This window comes from Lacerta agilis, chromosome 3 (genome assembly GCF_009819535.1).
Source record: "Lacerta agilis isolate rLacAgi1 chromosome 3, rLacAgi1.pri, whole genome shotgun sequence".
NCBI lineage: Eukaryota > Metazoa > Chordata > Lepidosauria > Squamata > Lacertidae > Lacerta > Lacerta agilis.
Window position 1 is genome coordinate 116,105,478 of NC_046314.1, and position 22,999 is coordinate 116,128,476.

General features: G+C 48.6%; 1 protein-coding gene across 1 annotated transcript in view; it reads right to left on the reverse strand.

Annotated features, from left to right (window-relative positions):
• Nucleotides 1-1,713: 1,713 nt before the first annotated feature.
• The window catches only part of OTOF (otoferlin), a 175,177-nt gene continuing 153,891 nt past the window's right edge, over nt 1,714-22,999 (reverse strand). Inside the window, exons 35-46 of the mRNA XM_033145224.1 lie at nt 21,778-21,912; nt 20,460-20,597; nt 19,046-19,173; nt 17,605-17,775; nt 17,037-17,197; nt 14,736-14,878; nt 12,147-12,235; nt 10,220-10,318; nt 7,059-7,300; nt 5,226-5,404; nt 3,918-4,018; nt 1,714-2,060 (exon numbers count right to left, since the gene is read on the reverse strand). Of these exons, the coding sequence (XP_033001115.1) occupies nt 1,880-2,060; nt 3,918-4,018; nt 5,226-5,404; nt 7,059-7,300; nt 10,220-10,318; nt 12,147-12,235; nt 14,736-14,878; nt 17,037-17,197; nt 17,605-17,775; nt 19,046-19,173; nt 20,460-20,597; nt 21,778-21,912 (1,767 nt within the window). The 3' untranslated portion in view covers nt 1,714-1,879. The remainder of the gene's footprint in view (nt 2,061-3,917; nt 4,019-5,225; nt 5,405-7,058; nt 7,301-10,219; nt 10,319-12,146; nt 12,236-14,735; nt 14,879-17,036; nt 17,198-17,604; nt 17,776-19,045; nt 19,174-20,459; nt 20,598-21,777; nt 21,913-22,999) is intronic.

Here is a 22,999-nt window from a genome sequence, read left to right on the forward strand (position 1 = left end):
TTGCAACACTTTGCGTGGCTGCTGTGCTTCTTAAGTCTGCGCTCCCTGCAGACTCTGCAGAAGATGGATTAGGGACCGGGCCAGGATAGGGATCCGGTAAGCCCTTCAAAAACCTATGGGTCTCAAGGAGGTGCTCAAACATGCTGGGCGACGGTGATGCTGTACTGGCCCACCCACCCCTTTGGTCTTTCTAGCTTTGCCTGTCTCAATCAGCGGATTCGCTTTTCAGAAGCAAGCTGCATCCTTAAGCCTCATCGCCCTACTTGAAGGGTTCCAACAACAATCCCTTGTTTCAAAAGGACGTGCCTTCTCCGTATAGCGTCTCAACCCTGAAGAATGTGCTGTGTGTCCCTTATATCAGAATAAAAACCTCTTACTGGAACCCTCCACTGACCAAGGAAAGAGGAGACATGGATATTTCAGTTACTAGGGATTGGGATGTCTTGGTCTGGGAAGCAGGTTGTCCCTTACCTTCCCATTGAATCACCAGCCACGAAAGGCTGCTTTGGACTTGGTCATCAGAAACTTTCATCAAGCTTGTTTCCTTCTCCCTGCCCCAACCAGGTTTCAAGTGACTAGGGAGCTTGGCTGAAGATCATAGCCAGCCCATCAAAGGGCCGAGGGACTAGAAAATCTGGAGACTGGAGTCTCTCCCCCCGTCTCCACGTTATTGCTCTGTGCACACACGTGTCTGTGTGTATCCAAGCACCATCCCTGTCAGGCTTACGGGATATTCTTAGAATCATAGAGTTGGAAGAGACCACAAGCGCCATCCAGTCCAACCCCCTGCCAAGCAAGAGCTGTCTGTGCTTTTCCTCCAATGAACAATGGTCCTATTTAGTATCTATCTATCTATCTATTTAGTATCTAGCACTTTTTGAGCTTATCTTGGTGAAATCTGCATGAGAGCCTGGTACGAGGGGTCAGTATTGTTATCCTCAAACTGCAGAGGGGGCCGGCAAAGCGGGCTGCCTAAATTGGGAACTCGCGGCTTGGGGATTGGTGGATTTGCAGCTCAGTCTTTCATATGTTGCAATCCTCAGCCCACTGATCGGCGAGCAAACCCCAGAGAGCTCAGTGGGATTTGCTTCTGAGCAGACACACGTGTACCATTGCACTGTCGGCTGTTACGCTTGCTCCCACCTGGGGGAAGACACCCCATCTTCTCTCAGCGCCTGCAGCTGATGAACAGACTAAGCTCCTGATTTGTGCTCACCCTCGGAAAATGTGGGCAGGCATTGCTCCAGCACGGCGGACGCCTCAATTCTCCCTACTGGGCTGGGAACCAGCAGGAAGCTGTGCCCATCTGTGGTGGGCCAGGGAGTGGCCTCAATAAAGAAAACGACAGCATCGGGTGCCAACAAGGGGCACCAGAATCTCAGTGGATCACGTCACACCTAGCACGAGGAGGAGAAGGCCCTTGGATTTCCCAGAGCCTCGTGCGGAGTTTTGCTGCGGAAGTAAAAACAACGGAAAAGGAGGGAGAGACAGGTGAACATGTCAAATCCACACAGAGCAGCGACTGAGGTGGGTTCATTTGCGGAGGATGCTCCAGTTGAGGCAAGACGGGTGCGAGAGAGGAGTCCTTAGGCCGCGAGGCTCTCCAGCTCCAAAGCCTTAGGTTGGAGAGGCTGAGAAGAATTGCTGAGGATATAGAGCTCATGTCGGGGGGGGAGGGGGTTAAAGAAAACTCCTTTCTCCCCCTTCCCCAACACTGCAGAGCAAATTCTGAGCTCCTGCTGCCCCCATCCCACCCAAATATTTCCCGAGAGAGGAAACACAAGGAAGTCACAAAACAGAAACACAAACAAGAGCCGGCGATGACCAAGAACGGCAGGCTCAGAAAGTGGGGGGGCCCAGGGTGTAGGCAGCTTCCTCCTCACGCTCCGAGGAGCTTTTTGACCATGTAGCCGGGCATGGAGTAGAGGAAAAGGGCCACCATGATGATCAGCAGGAGGGCCAGGACGATCTTGATGATGAGCCACTTGTAGCGGGTGCAGATGAGGTACCGGATGGACTTGAGCGGGTTCAGGAACCAGATGAAGGATGTATCCGGACGGCTGTGAGGAGAGAGAGGGTGGGGTGGGGAGAAAATGCCCAGGGCTGGAGTCAGCACGAAAGACGCAGGGCTTCATTGACAGTGAAGTTCAATCTTTATTCAAGGAAACGGCAGACAACTCAGCAAGGCTCCCCTAAAAAACCGCTTCCAGGACTGAAGGTCTCTGCCTTCCACCCTCTCTAAGGCTCCTCCTCTGCCGGATGTTTCCCCAGCAGTCGCAAACTGCATCTGCGCACCTCTGGCCTCTGTTCTGCCCTCGTTATTCTGCTCATTCAGGGAGGAGGGGAGTTTGTAGCAGCTGGAGAGAGATATTCCCTGGATTCTCCAGCAGCCTCTTGACCCCCCCCCCTCCTCTGCTTCAGCCTCGGAGTCTGAACTGCTCCCTGTCGCCAACTCTTCCTGCTCACTAAACCGTTGCCATGTCAGCATCCAGCCCCTCCTCCCAATCTCCCCCCTCCGAGCTCTCCTCGGTGTCCCACCACCAACCCCCTGGCTCTGAGCCTTCCTCCTCTTGGGGGATTTCCTCCCTTGGGCGATTTCCCAGTTGGTGCCTCCCACCGCTCCTCTTTGCCCAGCCAGTCCCTGACACACGATTAGCAAGGTCAACAGTTTCCTAGGGGCAGCGGGGAGATGGCTTCCTGAGGTCACGCCTTGGACCCTGCCACCGCACAAGACATGGCCACCTTCCCACTTGCACTGCTGCCCCGATGTCACCAGCAACCTAAGCAGGGGTTGGACGGCAGCAGTGTTTCAGGAAGCAAATGCAAGCCCTGCCTTGCGACCCGCCGGACCCTTGACAACTCTCGTCTCACTGGGGGGTCACCATACACAGCTGTCAAGCCCTTCTGTGGGTCCCCAGGTGTTTGCGTCTGCCTCAGGAACACCAGCAAACCCTCCCTCCCTTGCAAGGCCTGGAAACCCAGGCAAGGTCGTCGAGGATCCTGGGATGCGGTTCTTGGGAAGTAAGTGGTTTGGGTGGGCAGAGATGGCTGCCCTCCTGCAGACCAGCTGTTCTCTGGCTGATCATCTCTGCTCATTATTTTCTAGGATACTTTGCTGACGCCACAGCTTAGCCACAGGGCCTCCGTTCAAGCACAGTTTCATTCTTGTTGGGCAGAGTAGGGCGTCTCCGAGTAGGTCAGCCCCTCACACACCTGGGGTTAAGGAGCAAGGAGTCTAACCTGGGAAAACAGGTGTCTTCTCACCTGTCCATCCTCCTCTCCCACCTTCTAAAGGTTTTTTTTTGAGGGCGACTCTCCTGCTTCTCTTATCCGTCCCCCCACCCTGCCCATGTTTCCCGTCGTGGTTGTGGCACGAAGCAGCCCCCGAGACGGGCGTTGGGTGGAAAAAAGGAAGGTACCCTGAGGAAAGAGGGGCAGGCCCTTTCAGGCCCCGAGCAGCTTCTTGACCATGTAGCCGGGCATGGAGTACAAGAAGAGTCCGACCATAAGGAGCAAGAGAACGAGGAGGAGGATTTTCAGCAGAAGCCAGCGGTACGTGTGCCAGATAAAGTAGCGGATGGACTTGAGAGGGTTCAGGAACCAAATGAAGCTGGTATCTGGGCGGCTGGGGCAAGAGGGCAAGGTGGGGCGAGGAGGAGCAGGAAGAGGAGGAGAGAGACCAAGGACACAGGGGAGAGAGAGACAGGGAGAGATGAACGGAGTCAACGGAGGAGGGAGAGAACAGGCAGGGCAGATCAACGGGGTGGTGCGTCCCACCCAAGACGGCCGGTGGCTACTGCTGTTCCCTGTGTGGCTGTGCAGCCCTTGGACCTCCCCTGTTACGCCTCCATCGGTGTGGGTGTCTGCTTGGGGACCTCTGCTCCCACCAACCCTCTTCCTCCCCTCTCGCCACTCACTTGGGTTTCTCCAATGGGTCGGGCTCGTTACGAGCCAGCCCGGCCGGACTTTTCTCGGCTTCCTCGGCCGTCAGGAGGTGAAGCTCGGCCTCCACTTTTCCCTGTTGTGGGGGAAGAAGGAGGCTAGAGGTGAGTTTTGAACTCACGGACATCCAGTGAAGCTTAACGCTGGAAGATTCAGGGCGGATAAAAGAAAGGACTTCAACACATAACACAACAGTGGAACAATGGAACTCCTTCCTGCAGGAGGCAGTGGTGGCCGCCATCTTGGATGGCTTTAGAAGATTAGACAGATTCATGGAGGAGAGGGCTAGCCAGGATGACTATGATCTGCCTCCACAGTTGGAAGCAGCAGTGCTTCTGAATCCCCACTGGTGGAAACCGCAGGAGGGGAGAGTTGCTCTTGTGACCGGGGTCCTCCTTGCGGGTTTCCCTTGGGGGCATCTGCTTGGCCACTGTGAGAAGAGGAAGCTAGACTAAGTGAGCCATTGGCCTCTTCTTACGTTCTGGACACTGCAGGATTTGCCATATAGGCAGGAGGTGTCGTGGGAGCCTGTGCCTTCAATGGGCATCAATCAAGGCAGGCAGGCGGATGTGAACAAAGTGGTTCAGCTCATGGACAGGAACCAGAGAGGATGGCATGATGTTGGGGAAAGTCCTGGCAGCCCTCGCTCCACCTCTGTACATCACACCCAGAGTCAGAAAGAAACCAACGGTCAAAGCAGAACCATAGACCACCAACCCATATCTGATGAAGCCTTCTCCATCATGGGAGATTTTAAAACAGTGGTTGGATGGCCATGCTAGGGATAACTTAGCAACGTTGGGTTGGGTTGGACTAGAGGACCCTTGAGGTCCCTTCCATACCATGATTCTACCATGAGAGCCAGTGTGGTGTAGTGGTTAGGAGCAGTAGACTCGTAATCTGGGGAACCGGGTTCGTGTCTCCACTCCTCCACATGCAGCTGCTGGGTGACCTTGGGCTAGTCACACTTCTTTGAAGTCTCTCAGCCCCACTCACCTCACAGAGTGTTTGTTGTGGGGGAGGAAGGGAAAGGAGAATGTTAGCCGCTTTGAGACTCCTTTGGGGAGTGAAAAGCGGGATATCAAATCCAAACTCTTCTTCTTCTTCTTCTTCTAAGCCATCCAGCTCCTCAGTCCACCCCATATCCAGGTTTCTCACTGGCTCTTGACCTGCTGCTCCACCCCTTTTTCCTGGGCTCCTTTGGATCTGGGGGTGCCTTTCCCGCCCTCCCCAACCCGACCTGGCCTCCCCTCTAAGCCAAGATGGCAGCCCTCTCCCATTACCGTCATCTCCATTTCGTCGTTCTCGTCTCGTGCCAAGAAGGGCCACCAGCCCTTCACTCTCTTCTGTTTGAAGATAGAGACCATGGGCACCTCAATCTCACCCGTCCCCAGCTCCATGCTGCACTGCTTGGCGGTCTTAGCGCCACGTGGGAAGCGGTTCAGGTCAAGCTCAATGCCTCCTGAGAAAGGGAAGGAGATAGAAACGAGGGATATTATTACAATTATTATTATTATTATTATTATTATTATTATTATTATTATTATTATTATTATTATATACCATCAGCATTTGATCTAAATTATTATCTTCACTTCATCAATTTGATCTAAATTATTATCTTCACTTCATCAATATAGCAACACTTTATATTGGTTTATCAGTAACATAAGAGGGAAAACGACTATTATTCAGACTCAATCTAAGCAGAAACACAAGGGCTCCGGATTAGGCATTTAGCTATGCTGTAGCGTTATAGCCCCGCTTTCCCCCTACCCCTTCTCTAGCAAGCAGGGGGAATTGCGGGGTTTTTCCCTTTTTACCTTTACTTTTGCCTGTACCCAGCCCTCCGGCTGGGTCACAGGAGGTCTCTTGCTGCCACCACCCCCTGGGTTCGGGACCTGGCTGTCGCTACAGGCCAAAGCGCGGGGGCCGCTTTCCCTGTGCTCCCGCAGACAGCCTCCCCCCGGCTCAGACAGAGCCACAGATAGTACTTCTAACGGTAGAATAGCCGATTGGTCAGGACTGGAATAGCCAAGCAAACAATGGAGCAAACAAAACACGAGAACAGAAGTTCTCTAAAATATCTTTTAATTAAGGATTAATAAAACACAAAAGGCACAGTTTTCACAAAACAAGGCACAAACTTAAAACAACAAAACATCTAATTAACTAGACTAAATACACATACTTGATCCCTCTCCTTAGGCAGGGTTAGATACTCAACTGCTTAGCATCTGAAAGAGCTGGCAAAAGTCCTCAATCGTTCCCCCAAGACATAATGGCTAGTGGGGAAAGAAAGTCCGTCGACGCCTCAGCTCTTTAGCAATGATGTTCCGGCAGTAGGCAAGCTCCAAGCTCTAAAGCTCTCCGCCCCCCTCCTTGACACAGCCCAGCCTAGATAAGGGGTTAGCCCACGCGGTCCCTCTCCCCAGTACCCAATAGGGGACCTGGCCTCCACCCCCGCTGGCCAATTACTGCCCTAAGGTCGTTAGTCACAGCTGTCACAGATAAAAGGGCAGCTGTGAGTCTGGGCTGTTACCTCCTAAATTACTCATCAGCCTAACAAGCACCAGTTGGCCCCAACCCAGTTCTCATCAGGCCAGGGTGCCTCTCCGAAGCCAAAACCTGCATATCTCCCGTGATCTTCTTAAAGGCGACTCCTTTTTACCTTTCCAAAAGGCATTCTCCCCTGTACAGTGATACCCACGATTCTAATTACCCCAAGACCTTTATTTCCAAAACCAGGGATTTGGTATTTCCCTACATATGCAATGTTGAATGCTACCGGTTAAATATTCTATCCGGTTTCCCCTTTGTTTTTGTTTAGGTTTAAACCAGTTCACAAGCCAAGAACTTTTACATTGACCACTAATAATGAACCATATTTTGTAGATACCACCACAAATTCATTATGCTATTTTCATTGTGCACAAATGGCATGATAAAAGACGAGGTCTTTTTTGTACCATTTCTTGTTCCCATGATCCACATCGATAAAACCCGATAAAAAAGCTATTAAAATAAATTAATAAAGCAATACGTATCTATATAAAGTGCTCCCTGTCCCCCATGCTGACCCTGGGGCAAGTACCCTCCCGGACTCCGTCACTGACCGAGGAAGTCATCGGCGGAAAAGTGGTCGGCATCCCACACTTGTAGCGTGAGTCGGGCCGGAATCTTGTACTCGGTCTCGTCCCAGGAGAACATGGACTCTTTCTTCGAGATAACAATCTTCTCCTCAGCCGCAAGGTAGTCGAAAGGAAAGATGTAGCGCCAGTTGAAGTTCCCCTCGCCGGTCAGCGAGTGGTAGTGGACGTCCGTGTCCTGCTTGTCTTCTTGCTGCCCCTTGAGCCACCTGCGCGGGCAAAAGAGAGGGGATGGAGGGTCAGCCGGGAGGGGATTTCAAAGGACGGGGATTCCGAAGGACGGTTGTGCTCATGCGGGACCAGGAAATGTCGGTGCTGGAGGGGAGGCAGCAGACTGGAGGGGGGCTCACTTGCAAAGGGGCATCCTAAGGGGGTGCAGGGTATTGCTACATTGGAGAGACTGTGCCGGTATCACCACGGTCCGTTCAATGCCTTGTTGTGTTTTGGATATTCTGTTGGGAGCTGCCCAGAGGGGCTGGGGCATTGCTCACCTTAGGTTAGCCTTCCAGCTTAGGTCCCCAGGTGTTGTTGGACTACATCTCCCATCATCCCTAGCTAGCAGGACCTGTGGTCAGGAATGCTGGGAGTTGTAGTCATTCAGCCCAGACACTGAGGCCCAGCGCCGAGGGCCTTCTGGCGGTTCCCTCCCTGTGAGAAGTGAGGTTACAGGGAACCAGGCAGAGGGCCTTCTCGGTGGTGGCGCCCGCCCTGTGGAACGCCCTTCCACCAGATGTCAAGGTAATAAACAACTATCTGACTTTTAGAAGACATCTAAAGGCAGCCCTGTTTAGGGAAGTTTTTAATGTTTGAAGGTTTTTTGTTTGTTTGTTTGTAGTCCTCTGTTGGAAGCCACCCAGAGTGCCTGGGAAAACCCAGCCAGATGGGCGGGGAATGAATGAATGAATGAATGAATAAATAAATAAATAAATATTATTATTCCAACATCTAGGGACCCAAAGCTAAAAAAAGGCTGCCTTAGGTCAATCCTGCTACTTGGTTAGCTTTTTTTTTTTTCCAACCGCCTTTTTTAATACCCAATATTATTTAAAGCCCAATAAATCACCAAATTTTCAAAGTAATTGTTCCTGGGGTAAAAAGTTTCTCCATCCTTGAGGGATTTCCTTCTCACTTCCCATTCCTTTTTAAATGTTTAATGTTTGGTGATTTATTGGGCTTTTAATATTCTGTTGGGGGCTGCCCAGAGTGGCTGGGGCAACCCGATCAGATGGGTGGGGGTATAAATAATAAGATTATTATCCCTGCCTGGGACCCCTACATGGAGGAGATGCTGTTTTAAGTACAGTAGGATCGCACCTGGTACGGGTGGTGCGGACTTTTCCACAAATTCTGTTTTTTGTGTAGCTGAATATGCACCGTTCCTCTGTATGCGTGTCACATGAAGGGCAAATGTCCCCAAATGGTTGGCCTAACCCAGTGGTTCCCAAAATGAGCAGTCACAAGCCCGGGGGAGGGGCAGTGGAATTATCTATGGGGTGCTAAGGGGCATCAGGGGGGCGTGGAGGTCTAAATGCCTATCAGACTTTGAAAAGCTGGTCTCAACTTCATCCATTTTGTTGAATTAATTAAACTAAATGGTTTCAATCAGCTTTTGAATAAATGGTCCACTGATTGTCCCTATTTTTTATTTTATTTTTGTATTATCTGACTTAGTGGGTCATGCAAACTGTTTTTCTGAATAATGCTTTCTTTAGGGGAAGGGCACTGGTGATGAGTTTATGGAACCAAGGGAGAGGGCCCCTCCAAAAGTTTGGAACCACTGGCCTAAACTGTACCCCCCCCCCCCCGATACATGCAAGAGGGAACAAAACAAGCTGTCCCCACAGCTAAACACGCCACCATATCTGCAAGGCTTGCAAAAAGGAGACAACCAAGCACACACACGAGGAGGAGCCACGCCTGGAACAAGAACATGCTAAAAGGAAGCAGGACAGCGGCATTCTTCATTCAGAGAAGGGAGAAGAAAGTCCTTGACCCTCATTCCCTTACCTGCTCAGGTGCTCATATTTTCTCAGGCCCCTTATGGGTGACCACCCAGCCCTACTCCCAGGCAAATGCATAGCTCAGGCTGGGTGGATCGGCAGGGCTGCACCAGATCTAGCTCTTGGGGTGTGGCTTGAGCAGAAGCTGGCTCAACAACCTGTCCTCCCATGGTCAGGTCTCTGCAAAGTGACCCATCTCTTAGATCTGCATCAGCTCCCAGTACGTTTCCGGGCACAATTCAAAGTGTTGGTGCTGACCTTGAAAGCCCTAAACGGCCTCGGCCCAGTATACCTGAAGGAGCGTCTCCACCCCCATCGTTCTGCCCGGACACTGAGGTCCAGCTCCGAGGGCCTTTGGGCGGTTCCCTCCCTGCGAGAAGTGAGGTTACATGGAACCAGGCAGAGGGCTTTCTCAGTAGTGGCACCCGCCCTGTGGAACGCCCTCCCATCAGATGCACACCTTCTGAAGGCAGCCCTGTATTGTGAAGTTTTTAATGTCTGATGTTTTGCTGTGCTCTGTTATGTTGGAAGCTGCCCAGAGTAAGAAATTATTATTATTATTATTATTATTATTATTATTATTATTATTATTATTATTAATAATAATAATAATAATAACCCCTGGAACCAGGTTCCCCTTAGGCTCTGCCGATGGATTGCCATAAGCTATGGATTTGCAGCGCGTTCCACAGCGGGCGAGCAAAGGATTTGCGGGGAGTCTCCCATGCGTTCTCTCCCCCTGCGCCCCCCAGGAGGGGTCGTGCACGGAGCCTCGGTCAATTACCCCCTGACATAGATGTCTGACATCTTCTCTCCCGTCATGAAAGCATCGTCCTCCAGGACCACCTCATCGGTGTTCCAAATAATAACCCGCAGCTCATACCTAGCCATGGCACAGAGCGGACAGCGGCACAACAACAACAACAACAACAACAACACAGGGAGGACAGAAAAGGGGAGGGAAGAGGCAGAACAGGAGAAGCAAAGTGTCGGTTAGCTGATGCCCGCGTGGAGGAGACACGCCGCCTGAGAAAGGCTCGCCCGTCAGAGCAGGGCAGAACCAAAACCAAAACGAGAAGCTCACGCACACAGAGAGAGTAGCCGGCTATGGGTTTCCCACGTACGTACCCCCGGACAAAAATGTCACTGGATTTCTCGCCAGTGAAGTAATCATCGTCCTCCAGGACTACCTCATCTGTGTTCCACACTATCACTCTAAGCTCGTATCTGGCAGGGAGGAAGGGAGAACAAGGGGTGAGCTGGGGGAGGGAAGGAGGGTCGAAGTGGATCACGTGGGGATGGGCTCCCCGTAATAACTGCGCTTCCTCTCCTAAGGCTCTCCAAGGAAGGTCTGAGCAGAGGAAAGGAGACCATGTCCTTCCTGTTGAGTTACATCCATGGTTGTTGCAGGGGTGTCAGAAGGGGGGTACGGTGGGTGTGGGCTGCCCTGGGTCTCACCACTGGGGGGGTTGACAAATTGCTGGGCAGCACTTACCGCGGGGCCTGCAGTGCGCCCGAGCCATGCGTCTCTCCTGGGAGAGACAGTGGCTCGGGTGCATGCAGGTTTCCTGCTGCCCAAATGGTACGCCAGCTGCCTCCCCCCCCAGCTGTAGGGCGGTTAAGTGGGAGGAGGCAGGCAGACCCTGGTGGTCCCGTGGTGTGCCCCGCCCCTATGGGTGGCTCGCCCCACCCCTGGGCCCGCTGTCCCAGGCACCCAAGCAACTTCCTCCAGTGCTGTGTTGTTGCAGGTGCTTTTGGCTGGGAGGGGAGAGGAAATTCCCTGCATTGCAGGGGGTTGGACTGGATGACCCTCGGGGTCCTTTCCAGTTCTTTCTACAGTTTTATGATTTCTCTTCCCCTGGAGACTCATCGAAACTCAGATCCACAGAAACGAAAGCACGCTCTTCGAATTTGAATCAGCTTTGGGCAACCAGGGGCAGGACAAGAAGCAACTTGGTCAATGGACTTTTATGGTCAAAGAGCATGGTGACATCCACCCGAGCTTTTCAAACATGCTATAAATCAAATCCAGTCCATTAGGAAGCTGCCGTAAATGGAGACAGACCACTGGATTTTGTGTTTGTTGTACACTGCTTAGATGTTTTCTGCGTATAAGTATTTTCACAAATAAAATAAATTCCTCCCTCCCACCCCAAACCCTCAACAGTGCTGAACTCCTTAGCTTTCTCTCACAGGAGATGCTCAAATGAAGTCCCATATAACTTTTTAGGACTTGTAACCATCCACACAACCAAATATAAACATGACCTACACTAGTGGCCAAAATTGTGGAAACCTTTTGGAGAAAGTGTATTTCCGAGGTTTGATGGCTCATAACACCACTTTCTTTTTGGCGTAATGCCATAAAATTATACGTCAATGGAAAGATAATCTAATGAAGAATGTAATGCAACAAAGTTTGTTCAATTATCCAGATTCTATCAAAAGTTATAGCCAAATAACCAGAAAAAGGAGTGTTTAGAGAGCCAATCAGGTGTCATCTTGTTTTGGCAATGATGGCTCATAACACCACTTCTTTGGGGGAGTAATACCATAAAATTACATATCAATGGAAAGATAATTTATATTGCCTCTTCTTTCTTTTATTATCTCATTCGTTCTCTCTCTTACTCTCAGTCTCTTTGCCCCGTTCTCAGCCTGCCAGCCAGCCAGTCAAACTATCCATCCCTCCACCCCTTGATTCACCCACTCATCCTTCCTCCTCCAGAATGGATGCAGGGATCTCCTCTGGACACTCTTGACTACGGCTGGGTGATATATTGGTATCTCGTCCAAAACTGGTTTGAAGTCCAGACCGTTATACCGGTTTCATAATTTTTGACCCGGCGATATATCATGAATCATGATCGCGAGTATGCTATGCAAAAATCACGATGCAGGGGAAACCGCGAAGCCACATGGCTCCATCCTTATTCCAGACATTGTGATGTATTGGTATATCTCCTTGTTTAGCTGGTGATATATCACGATGTTGAAAACCCGATCTTGCCCAGCGCTGCCCCTGATCCAACCCCGACCCAGAGCAAAGCATTACTTCTTTGGCTTCCTCGGCGAGATGTCGATGGCAGGTCCTGGTGCCGGCATGTCCATGGGGAACATGTCCACCCACAACTCCAGCCGCCCCTGCAATGATGGAGAGACCCAGTTAGTGTTGGGAGATTCATTCCCTGTGTGCAGTCATGGGTTTTGTTGTCTATCACATGACTGGGTATGTGTTTTGATTACACAGGAGTGGGAAGTGACGAAGAGAGGATGTTTGTTTTACTGTGTTCCCTGAAGTGGGACTATTGTCCTTTGTTCTTTCTCTTTGCTGCCTGATACTAGAGAGAGAGAGGGAGCCATGTTGGAGAGCTCTGTGTGTATTATTTTTTTAAATAAAGTAGACTAGCCTACATGCTGAGTTGCTGTGGTCTGTCATGCAAGCTGCACAAACCAAAGCAGATCCTAAGTGTGTACTGATGTCTTCTGGCATCAGTCACAGTGTTATTCAGGCTGAAGAAGCTTAAGAAGCTCCCGAACGATCGTCCAGGAAGGAGGGGACATGCCAGTCGGGCATGTATCTCTGCCAGGGTCCTACTTGTTACTAGATGTTTTCCTGACAGTTAGTGGCACCTAAATCCCCCCCCCCACGTCCCTTACCCCTGGGCCCTGCTCAGGTCCAATCTGTTGGGGGGGGGGGGCAGTGCATCTCATGCAACCTTTTCTCCTGTTGGATCAAACCCAAGGTGCAGATGTCCCGTTCCCAAACATGGATAGCAAAATGCTTCCTAGAAGATCACAGGCGGGATTCCAGGACAACAGCCCTGCCCGATTACCTGGCAGGAGAAGACAAGGAGAGCCTGCTGGATCAGGCCAATGGCCCATCTAGTCCAGCATCCTGTTTTCACAGTGGCCAACCAGGTGCCCCCTGGGAAACCAGCAAGCAGGATTCGAGCGCAAGAGCAACTCTCCCCTCCTGCGCTTTCCAAGCATCCTAGCTAGGAGCCATTAATAGTCCTCTCCTCCATGAGCTTGTCTAATCCTCCCTTAAAGCCATCCAAGTTTGCAGCCACCCCTGCCTCCTGTGGGAGGGAGTTCCATAGTTTAACTATGCGTGCAAATGTACTTCTTTTTTCTCTCTGTCCCGAATCATCCAGCATTCAGATGTCCATGGATTCTTTTCTCTAGCTGATTTCTCCATGCCGTGCATAACTGCATGCTCTTTTGTCCTTTTCTCTAAACTAAAAAGCCCCAATCAGAGGTACACTGCCTCTGGAGATGGAGGCTCTTATTCAGCTCTGGTGGCTAAGAGCTCATCATGCTATCTTCCGTAAAACTGTCGAACCTTCTTTTAAAGCAGCAATGACCAGTGGCAATTTTGCAGCAGAATCTGTGGCTGTCCAAATCGAGCTCCTGGAAGCTAAGATGGCCCCAAAGCTCAGGGGTGGGGGGGAACTCATCATTGCCTGGAAATGTACTCCTTGGGTTGACACTATTTTTTATTATTATTATTATTATTATTATTATTATTATTATTATTATTATACTGTCCTAGACCCTGAGGTCTCAGGGCGGTTCACAGAAAAGATCAACATATAACAGATATAAATCAGGGAACCAAGCAAGAAGTCGAAAAAGGAGATACTATAAATATAGAAGAGAAGGAGGTTACTAAATAGGAATAAGGATGGCTTGTATTCCTTACTAAGATGTTTAAATGGAATGGTTTTGTTTGTTTACTTTAGGTGTGTCTGGTTTCTTTTTTTCTTTTTTATGTATTTTCTTCAGGTACAGACAGAAAGAATGTTTTTGCTGATAGTTATAAAAATGTGTTCTTTTTCCTATTCTTTTTCTTTCTTTTTGCTACCTTTTAAAAATATATATATATTTATTAGCTTTTCAAAACATCAACAAAATACATACAACAAACAGAAACATCAATACTAACAAATTAACAAACTACAAAAATTAACAATAAAAACCGATGCAAACAAACTACAAAAAAGAAAATCAAAAAAACAATTCATTAAAAATTGCTTTTCCCCTTAACATTGTAAGTTGACTTCCTCACGTCTGCCCTTCCTGCGTTCATTATCATTCATCTTTAGTAATTTCTTTACATTGTACAAACCTTATTTTTTATAATGTTATTTTATAATCTATTTTTTAATCATAATCTTAATTCATTATTTCCCATTTCTTTAACCCTTAACTTAATTCTAAATCTGCAGTCCAACTTTTCTTCCAAGTTCTTTCTAAATTTCAATCTTACTATACTTTCTTAAATACAATTTGAATTTCTTCCATTTTTCTCCCACCGCGTTGTCCCTCTGGTCACGGAGTTTCCGGTCATCTCAGCAAGTTCCATATAGTCCATGGACTATATGGAACTTTTTGCTATATTTTGTATATGTAAGATGTGTAATATGTGTATGTCAACAATAAATAAAATCATTTTTTTTTTAAAAAAAAGATCAAAATAAAAACCACAATATATATAATCAAAATAAAAACAACAACCCAATAACACACCCCCCACACACACACACCCTTGGAATTGGTGGCATTAGAGACATGCAAATATATGGTTGGAGTGTGAGTCCTCCACACCAGCAAGTGAGTAGCCTAGAGTGGCGCCAGGTACCTGCTCAATGCCTGGCTTGTCCGGGTTCAGCAAGGGCCGCGTTTCCACGTGCTCAGGCACCAGTTTGCAGCCCACGCGCGGGATCTCCTCCCAGTGGTGCAAGACGGTCAGCGCTAGATGCTCGTCCGTCTGCTTCTTCTGGCCTGCGGGTGCAGAGAGCACAGAGGCAATGAGGCAGGGAGAGAAAGAGAGAGAGAGAGAAAAGCGCCGCAGGTCATAGAATCCTAGAATCCTAGAGTTGGAAGAGACCCCAAGGGCCATCCAGTCCAACCCCCTGCCAAGCAGGAAAAACCATCAAAGCATTCCTGACAGATGGCTGTCAAGCCTCCGCTTAAAGACCTCCAAAGAAGGAGACTCCACCACACTCCTTGGCAGCAAATTCCACTGTCCAACAGCTCTTACTGTCAGGAAGTTCTTCCTAATGTTTAGGTGGAATCTTCTTTCTTGTAGTTTGAATCCATTGCCCCGTGTCCGCTTCTCTGGAGCAGCAGAAAACAACCTTTCTCCCTCCTCTATATGACATCCTTTGATATATTTGAACATGGCTATCATATCACCCCTTAACCTTCTCTTCTCCAGGCCAAACATACCCAGCTCCCTAAGCCGTTCCTCCTAAGGCATCGTTTCCAGGCCTTTGACCATTTTGGTTGCCCTCCTCTGGTCGAAAGAGGAGCAGAAACATTTGCTGCTGTCGTCACCCGTGTGTGACAAACAAGAGGGCTCGCCCCATCAGCCTGGGTTTGTGCTCACGTATGTAATCCATTGAGGCACACGGGTGGCACTGTGGTCTAAACCACTGAGCCTCTTGGGCTTGCCGATCAGAAGTTCTTGGGTTCGAATCTCCGTGACAGGGTGAGCTCGCTCCCGTTGCTCTGTTCCAGTTCCTGCCAACCTAGCAGTTCAAAAGCACACCAGTGCAAGTAGATAAATAGGGAAGGTAAAGGGTGTTTCTGTGCACCGCTCTGGTTCTCCAGAAGCGTGATGGATTTGTTGTCGGTTTTTAAAGAGAGGTTGGGTGGCTATCTGCCAGGGATGCTTTAGCTGTGATTCCTGCATTGATGATCACTGGCGGTCCCTTCCGATTCTACAATTCTGTGATTCTAATTGGGGATGCCAATGGTTTTCTAGGGAGAGCTTCAGCTGAACATTGTGGTCAAAGCAAACTCAAGTTGAGCCAAATTCCTTGTTGAGGTCATAGAATTGTAGGGTCTTCTAGTCCAACCCCCTGCAACACAGTTGGACCTTTTGCATCGTCCGTTGAACTGCTTATTTTGCTTCTGCTTCTCCCCAGGAAAGGTAATAAGCTAAACTGGACTTCCAAACCCTGCCTCTGCCCCAACACTCACAATACTACATGCCCTTCCCTTTTGTTTCCAATATTTATTGAGTGAATGCAGACATGTGCTCACTGTCTGGAGGGCTAGGGGCTTGCATTTAAAATGAAATAAAACAGGTTCTCAGGATGCTGAATCCTGTGCACAGTGCTCAAATGCAGGACTTAAGCGATGTGACTGTAGAAGTTTAAAGATCCATGTTGCATCATTTTAGGGACAGATGAATCTAACCCTTACAGTTTTTCTTCACTTCTTATTTTTCCAATCTTCAGTTATCCACATTTCCAGTATGAGATTTCCCCTGAAAAATCCACCTGCATTTTAGTGCAAATTTCATGCAATTCACACACGGCATGCAATTCTGCCTGGTATGCAGCACTTTTTTGCAATGCAATCTCTTCTAAAATAATGCATTTTCAGAAGAATGTGCATTTCTATTGACACTTTGCCACAGTACTGTGATACCTCTGGTTAAGTACTTAATTCGTTCCGGAGGTCCGTTCTTAACCTGAAACTGTTCTTAACCTGAAGCACCACTTTAGCTAATGGGGCCTCCCACTGCCGCTGCACCGCCAGAGCACGATTTCTGTTCTTATCCTGAAGCAAAGTTCTTAACCTGAAGTGTTATTTCTGGGTTAGCAGAGTCTGTAACCTGAAGTGTATGTAACCTGAAGCGTATGTAACCCGAGGTACCACTGTATGTGCCTTTCTGTACAAACTTGTTGGCTAGGTAGACAATATCATTGCAAAACGGCAATGCTTGCATTGCAAAATTTGGAGGGCTGCACTGCAGAATTCTGCAAAATTTGAAGGCCGGCTGTGTTTCAAGTCTCACATTCTGCAAATTAGGCAGGTCCACCTTTCACCATGAGCTAAATAGAAATCTTCTCCCTGTCCCCCATCTCTCACCATCCCGTACATTCTTACTTCAAAGCAACTGACTGGGGCTGACATACTTTCAACTTACCGTTTTCATCCTCCACTTCTGTGGGTCCCGTGAAGACCCGGTTGGTCACCTTCACTCTGCCGCCAGGGCCGTAGTGGGGCCCGTCCAGCTTCCCCTCTTTGCATAACTTGGACAAGATCTGGGTGGGCTTCTGAGGGTCTCGCCACATATTGTAACCGTGGCTGTGGACAAAAGTTGACTCTCGTCAGTTCGAGGTAGGGCTTGGGGGAGCCCAGTCCCTGCAGCCCACTCCTCAAGGACCCTCCCTGCTCTCTATGGGTAAGACTTAATAGGAAGCATTGTGGAGTTCACAGAATCAAAGCGTTGGAGAAGGGACCATGAAGGTCCTCTAGTCCAACCCTCTGCAATGCGGGAATCTTTTGTCCAACATGGGGCTTGAACCTGCAACCCAGAAATTAAGAGTCCAATGCTCTAGTTGCATGCGGGTTCTTTGAATGAAGAGTTGACTTCTCCGACAAACCCTGCTTCTTGCTTGCTGACCTGCGTCTGACTCAAGCCCTGACGCTGCCACACACACGGGCCTCGCTCCGAGCTACAAAATTCAGCTGCAGGGATCCGGGATGCTTACATGGAGTAGTTCTGGGTGATCCCACAGGTCGCTCTGTGCTTGCTGTAGTATCGGTTCTCCAGGTCGATCTTGGTCTCGCCAATCAGATCATCGGAGCCCACCAGATCCCAGTCGTAAATAGCCACTGTCAGCATGGACTCCATGGGGAAAGTGGCCTCGATGTCGAACGACCTGGAGGGGAAGAGACAACCATTTTGAATCGTGGGGGAAACTGGAAAGGAATGGGGAGTGGCAAGTGAGGAGAAGGACAGCTGTCAGGGATGGAGAAACTTTTTTCAAAGTAATTGTTCCTGGGGTAGGTGGAATTATAAGGTGGGTGCAAAAAAAAGCTAACCTAGTAGCTGGGTGATCCCAGTTTGGGTCAGGATTGACCTAAGGCAGCCTTTTCTTAGCCTTGGGTCCCTAGATGTTGGAATAATAATAATAATTGTTTGTTTGTTTGGCTCCCAACAGAGGACTAAAAACAGGGGGGGGGGACTTCAAACATTAGAAACTTCCCCAAACAGGGCTGCCTTCAGATGTCTTCTAAAAGTCAGATAGTTGTTTATTTCCTTGACATCTGCTGGGAGGGCGTTCCACAGGGCAGGTGCCACCACCGAGAAGGCCCTCTGCCTGGTTCCCTGTAGCTTCACTTCTCGCAGGGAGGGAACCGCCAGAAGGGCCTCGGCGCTGGACCTCAGGGTCCGGGCTGAATGACTACAACTCCCAGCTTCCCTGACCACAGGTCCTGCTATCTAGGGATGATGGGAAATGTAGTCCAACAATGCCTGGGGACCTGAGATTGAGGAAGGCTAACCTAAGGTGTGCAATGCCTGGCTTGGAAAATCCCAGTTCTCCACCACCACCCCATTAATGCATTCCAGTAACTGGAAATTTGCTGTTACAGGTGGGTAGCCGTGTTGGTCTGCCATAGTCAAAACAAAATCGAAAATTTGCTGCCTCACAAGTGCCTGCAAATGTCCTCCTCTCTGAGGCTGCCTCCTGGCAGGTCTGGTGTCCGTCTGAGCTTCCATATGAAGGCACAGTCAGAGAATTGCAGAGCTAGAAGAGCCCCCAGTGGCCATCTAGTTTAACCCCGCTGCAGTGCTCAAGGACCCCTGACCGACGGCAATCCAAACTCTCTTTAAAAACCTTCAACGAAGGAAAGCCCGCCACCATCGGAGAGAATCTGTTCCACCGTTGAATGGATCCCTACCCCCAGAAAGTCCTTCCTGATATTTTGTCAGGATCTCCTTCCTTGTCCTTGAAATACATTATTTGGGGTCCTCGCCTCTAGAGCAGCAGAAAGCAATCTTGCTCCACCTTCTGGGCGAAAGGTCTGCCACGTGGAAGATGGAACAAGCTTGTTTTCTGCTGCTCCGGAGCCAAAAAAACAAAACAAAACCCCAACCAAGGCAGCGCTATGCAAACCACAGCCTGGCTCAGCGCGGGGACCCCTTACTTTCCAAAAATGGGGTTCAGCTGTTTGGAGATGTAGTTCTCCTTGTCCTTGATGTCCGTCTTCCCCAGCTTGATGACGACGTACGGGTCAGCTTTGCCGTTGATGTCGGCGGGATGCAGATCGGTGGCCTGGAAGAGAAGCCCCAACATCAGCCAAGGCTCATTGCAGGATGCAACCCTAAAGTCCCACATTAGCAAAAAGGGGTCCCTTCTCTCCAGCTCACCCTGCTATCTATCTTTGAAGAGGCTGACCTTAAGGTACATACAGGGCCAGATTGAGGTTGGATGAGGCCCTAAGCTCCTGAAGGTAATGGGGCCCTTTCTATGTCCAAATGTCCTTTGTCAACAACAAATTGTCGCTGGTTTTTGGTGTGGAATATATTCTATATGGTAATTTATGGACCTAATAGGTATCTAAAGCCATTTGCACATGTTGGCATGCAACCAGTCCATTCAGAATGTAGGCACCCTATATATAGAAAGGAGCAAACCCGTGATATTTTAGGGAGCATGACTTACATCATAGGAGCCTACACAACACAAAACACAGTTGCTGTACGTAGGTTTTATTTTCTTTGTTTTCTATATTATATTTTGGAAATGTACATCCAGAGGTTTTTTCTTTAATTTTTTTGAGGCCCCCAAGAGAGTGGGGCCCTAAGCTATAGCTTGTTTAACTTATACGTAAATCTGGCACAGGGTACATAACTAAGAGCTAATTGTTCATTTTCTATTGGCTGCTCATTTCTGGAAAGAGCTAAAGGGAGCGGACATTTCTTTCTGGCATTCTGAAGTTCGGGAATCTGCTTTATCTGAAAGGCTGATCAACAAACCATGCATTTCCAGGGGACAATGTTGAAAGGATAGATAGGTTACACCATCAAAACTTACTTACACTGTTGGATTTATTTTAATGCTACCAGCGTTTTTAAATGCAGACAATTTTCACCCATATAATCAGTCAACATTTTCCAATCTTCTTTAAATGTATATTTTTCTTGTTCACTTATTCTGTTTATGTATGCGACTACTGCGGCCCGTGTTTGGCTAGCCCAAAAATGGAAAATGAACGAGGTCCCAACCAAAGAAGAATGGCAACTTAAACTAATGGAATACGTGCAGGGTGGCCACGAGTTCTAGTCTTATGAGTGAGAGAGAAAAACTTGTGTCTCTCCAATTCTGTAAACTTCTACCATGCCTTGTTCTCCTTTTCTCTAGACTAAAAAGTCCCAAACACTGCAACCTTTCTCCATATGGGAGCTGCTCCACCCCCTTGATCATTTTGACCATCTCTGAACCTTTCCCGGCCCTACAATCTCCTTTTTGAGCTGTCTGGGGGCAGCTTGATGGGATCAAATGCTTGGAGCGGGAAGGGTAGGAAGAAGAAAGAGAAAACCGTGTGTCCATTTGCTTACCCTCACCACGTAGACCCGGACCAGCACGTTGATGGGGTCGTTGCTTGGGATGCCCTGGAACATGCCGAAATTTGGGTCGTATCCCGCCTCTTTGGTGATGTCATCGGGGAGTGGCACTTTGTAGACACACATGGAGCCCTGCAAGAAAAAGGGGGAGGAGGAGAAGATGTTTGAATCTGGTTAAAAGGGAATCCAGGCCTGGGCAAAGCAATAATAATAATAATAATAATAATATATTATTTATGCCCCACCCATCTGGCTGGGTTTTCCCAGCCACTCTGGGTGGCTCCCAACATAACTAAAAGCACAATAAACCATCAAACATTAAAAGCAAAAAGGGAGCACGGCCAAATCACAGGCTCAGAGATTTGTAGAGTTGTGAGGTACTCCCAAGGATCATCTAGTCCAACCCCCTCTGCAGTGCAGGAATTGCAGCTAAAGAATCCCTGTGGCACGTGGCCTCTCTTTTTTTCTTTTTCTTTTTTAAAAAAAACACTCCCTCTTGTGTTTTGGCGCCCCAGAATAATGGCACCAGGAAAACAACCCCCCCTCAAGCTCCACGTGGAAAATGCAGGTTTGAAATCAGAAAATTGGAAATTTCTATGCTTCCAGGTTTGTCAGCTTGTTTAAGATAGCTCTGTGTATTCATTCATTTAGAAGACAAAGTAATAATCGTAAATAAACATGTGCACCCCACCACTGAGACCATTCCATTGTAACTCTCCAACCTCCCAAAATTTCAACACCTCTTGCGATGGTTTGACCCCTTTCCATTTTAACATTCTACAAACACCTTCCATATCTCCTCAAAACCATTTCTCTTGCATGCTCCCCATCTTACCTTAACGGCACATGTTTATTTATCATGAATAGCTATACCCCACACCTCTTTATACCATTCTTCCATTTTATATTCTGCTTGCCCCTTCCACTTCCTGGCTATAATAATTCGTGCGGCTGTCAATAAATTTGTGAGCAAGTCCTTCCTAACCTGCGAACCTTCCACCCCACCTTAAATTGATAATAATGCCACCTCTGGACTTCCGGTCAGCTTTAACCCAGTGATTTCTGTTATCTCCTTAAACAACCTTTGCTAGAAAAATTGTACATATTGACACCCCCACCACATGTGAACATAATTCCCAGTTTCCTGGCACCTGCATTTTCAAACCCAACCCAATGTGAGGAGAGGGAGGGAGGATGAACCACCTATTTCTAGAAGCATAGAGGCATCGCATCTCCCAAGAGAGGGCCAGGAGCTTTTCTGGGTCTCCTGTACGTGGAGTTTGCAAATGTGAGGGCCCCCCTCTCAACTCGCCTTGAACCTGCCCACGATGCGATCCTCGTCGGCTGCGTGGTCATCGTCATCGCCAATCTTGCCCCGAAAGAGGCTGAAAGTGTGCAGCCAGTCCTCAAAGCTGTCAAATTCCGTCTCCAGCTCTTTGGGGTACACCTGGGGAGGAGGTGACAAAAGCAACAGCGAAGAATGAGACGTAAAAATCATAATAATTACTCTTCGTTGCATTTCTCCGTTTTATAACCTCTTGATTGCAAGAGAAGCTCCCAGACCTCAAAGCAGTTTACAAAAAATGATAAAATCAAGCAATATTTTCAAACGTACCAATATTTAAGATTCAGGTAGGTGGCCGTGTTGGTCTGACGCAGTCGAAATATTTTTTAAAAAATTAAGAAATTGTCCAGTAGCACCGTAGAGTAAGGTTACCTGATTTTTTTTTTCAATGAATCAGGGGACACTTTTCAACTTCGATGGATTTTGTATGGGGACTGATTTGTAAATCCGGGGACTGTCCCCGGGAAACGATGACGTCTGGTAACCTTACCTTAGAGACCAACTATGTCTGTTCGTAGTATAAGCTTTCGTGTGCATGCACACTTCTTCAGATACCAAGAACAAATTTAGTTGGTCTCTAAGGTGCTACTGGACAATTTTTTAATTGTCTGGTTTTAAGGACTTTATATGCTCACGGCAATGCCTGGTAGCAAATCTGCAGCTAGTGCAGATTTCTGAGCACAGGGGTTATATATGCTGATGAAACCTTGCTCCTGTCAGCAATCAGGCTGCAGCATTCTGCACTCGCTGCAGCTTCCAGATCAAGCACAAAGGAAGCTGCACATCGAGTGTATTGCTGTAATCCAGCACTGAAGTTACCTTGAAGTAATTAGGTTAGGGTTACCGTACGTCCAGGATTTCCCGGATACAGTCATACATCGGGTTGCAATGGCTGCGGGTTACGTTTTTTGGGGCTGCACTCTGCACTGAACCCGGAAGTACTGGAACGGGTTGCTTCTGGGTTTTGGCGTGCGCGCATGCATAGAAGCACTAAATTGCGCTTTGCACATGCGCAGAAGTGCCAAATCGCGACCCGCGCATGCGCAGACGTGGTGCTGCAGGTTGCAAACGCTGCAGGTTGCGAGTGTGCCTCCCGCACAGATCACATTTGCAACCTGAGCATCCGCTGTATAACCCTCATAAACAGCGTCTGGATGGAAATCGCTGAGATGACCAGGAAAATGTGAGC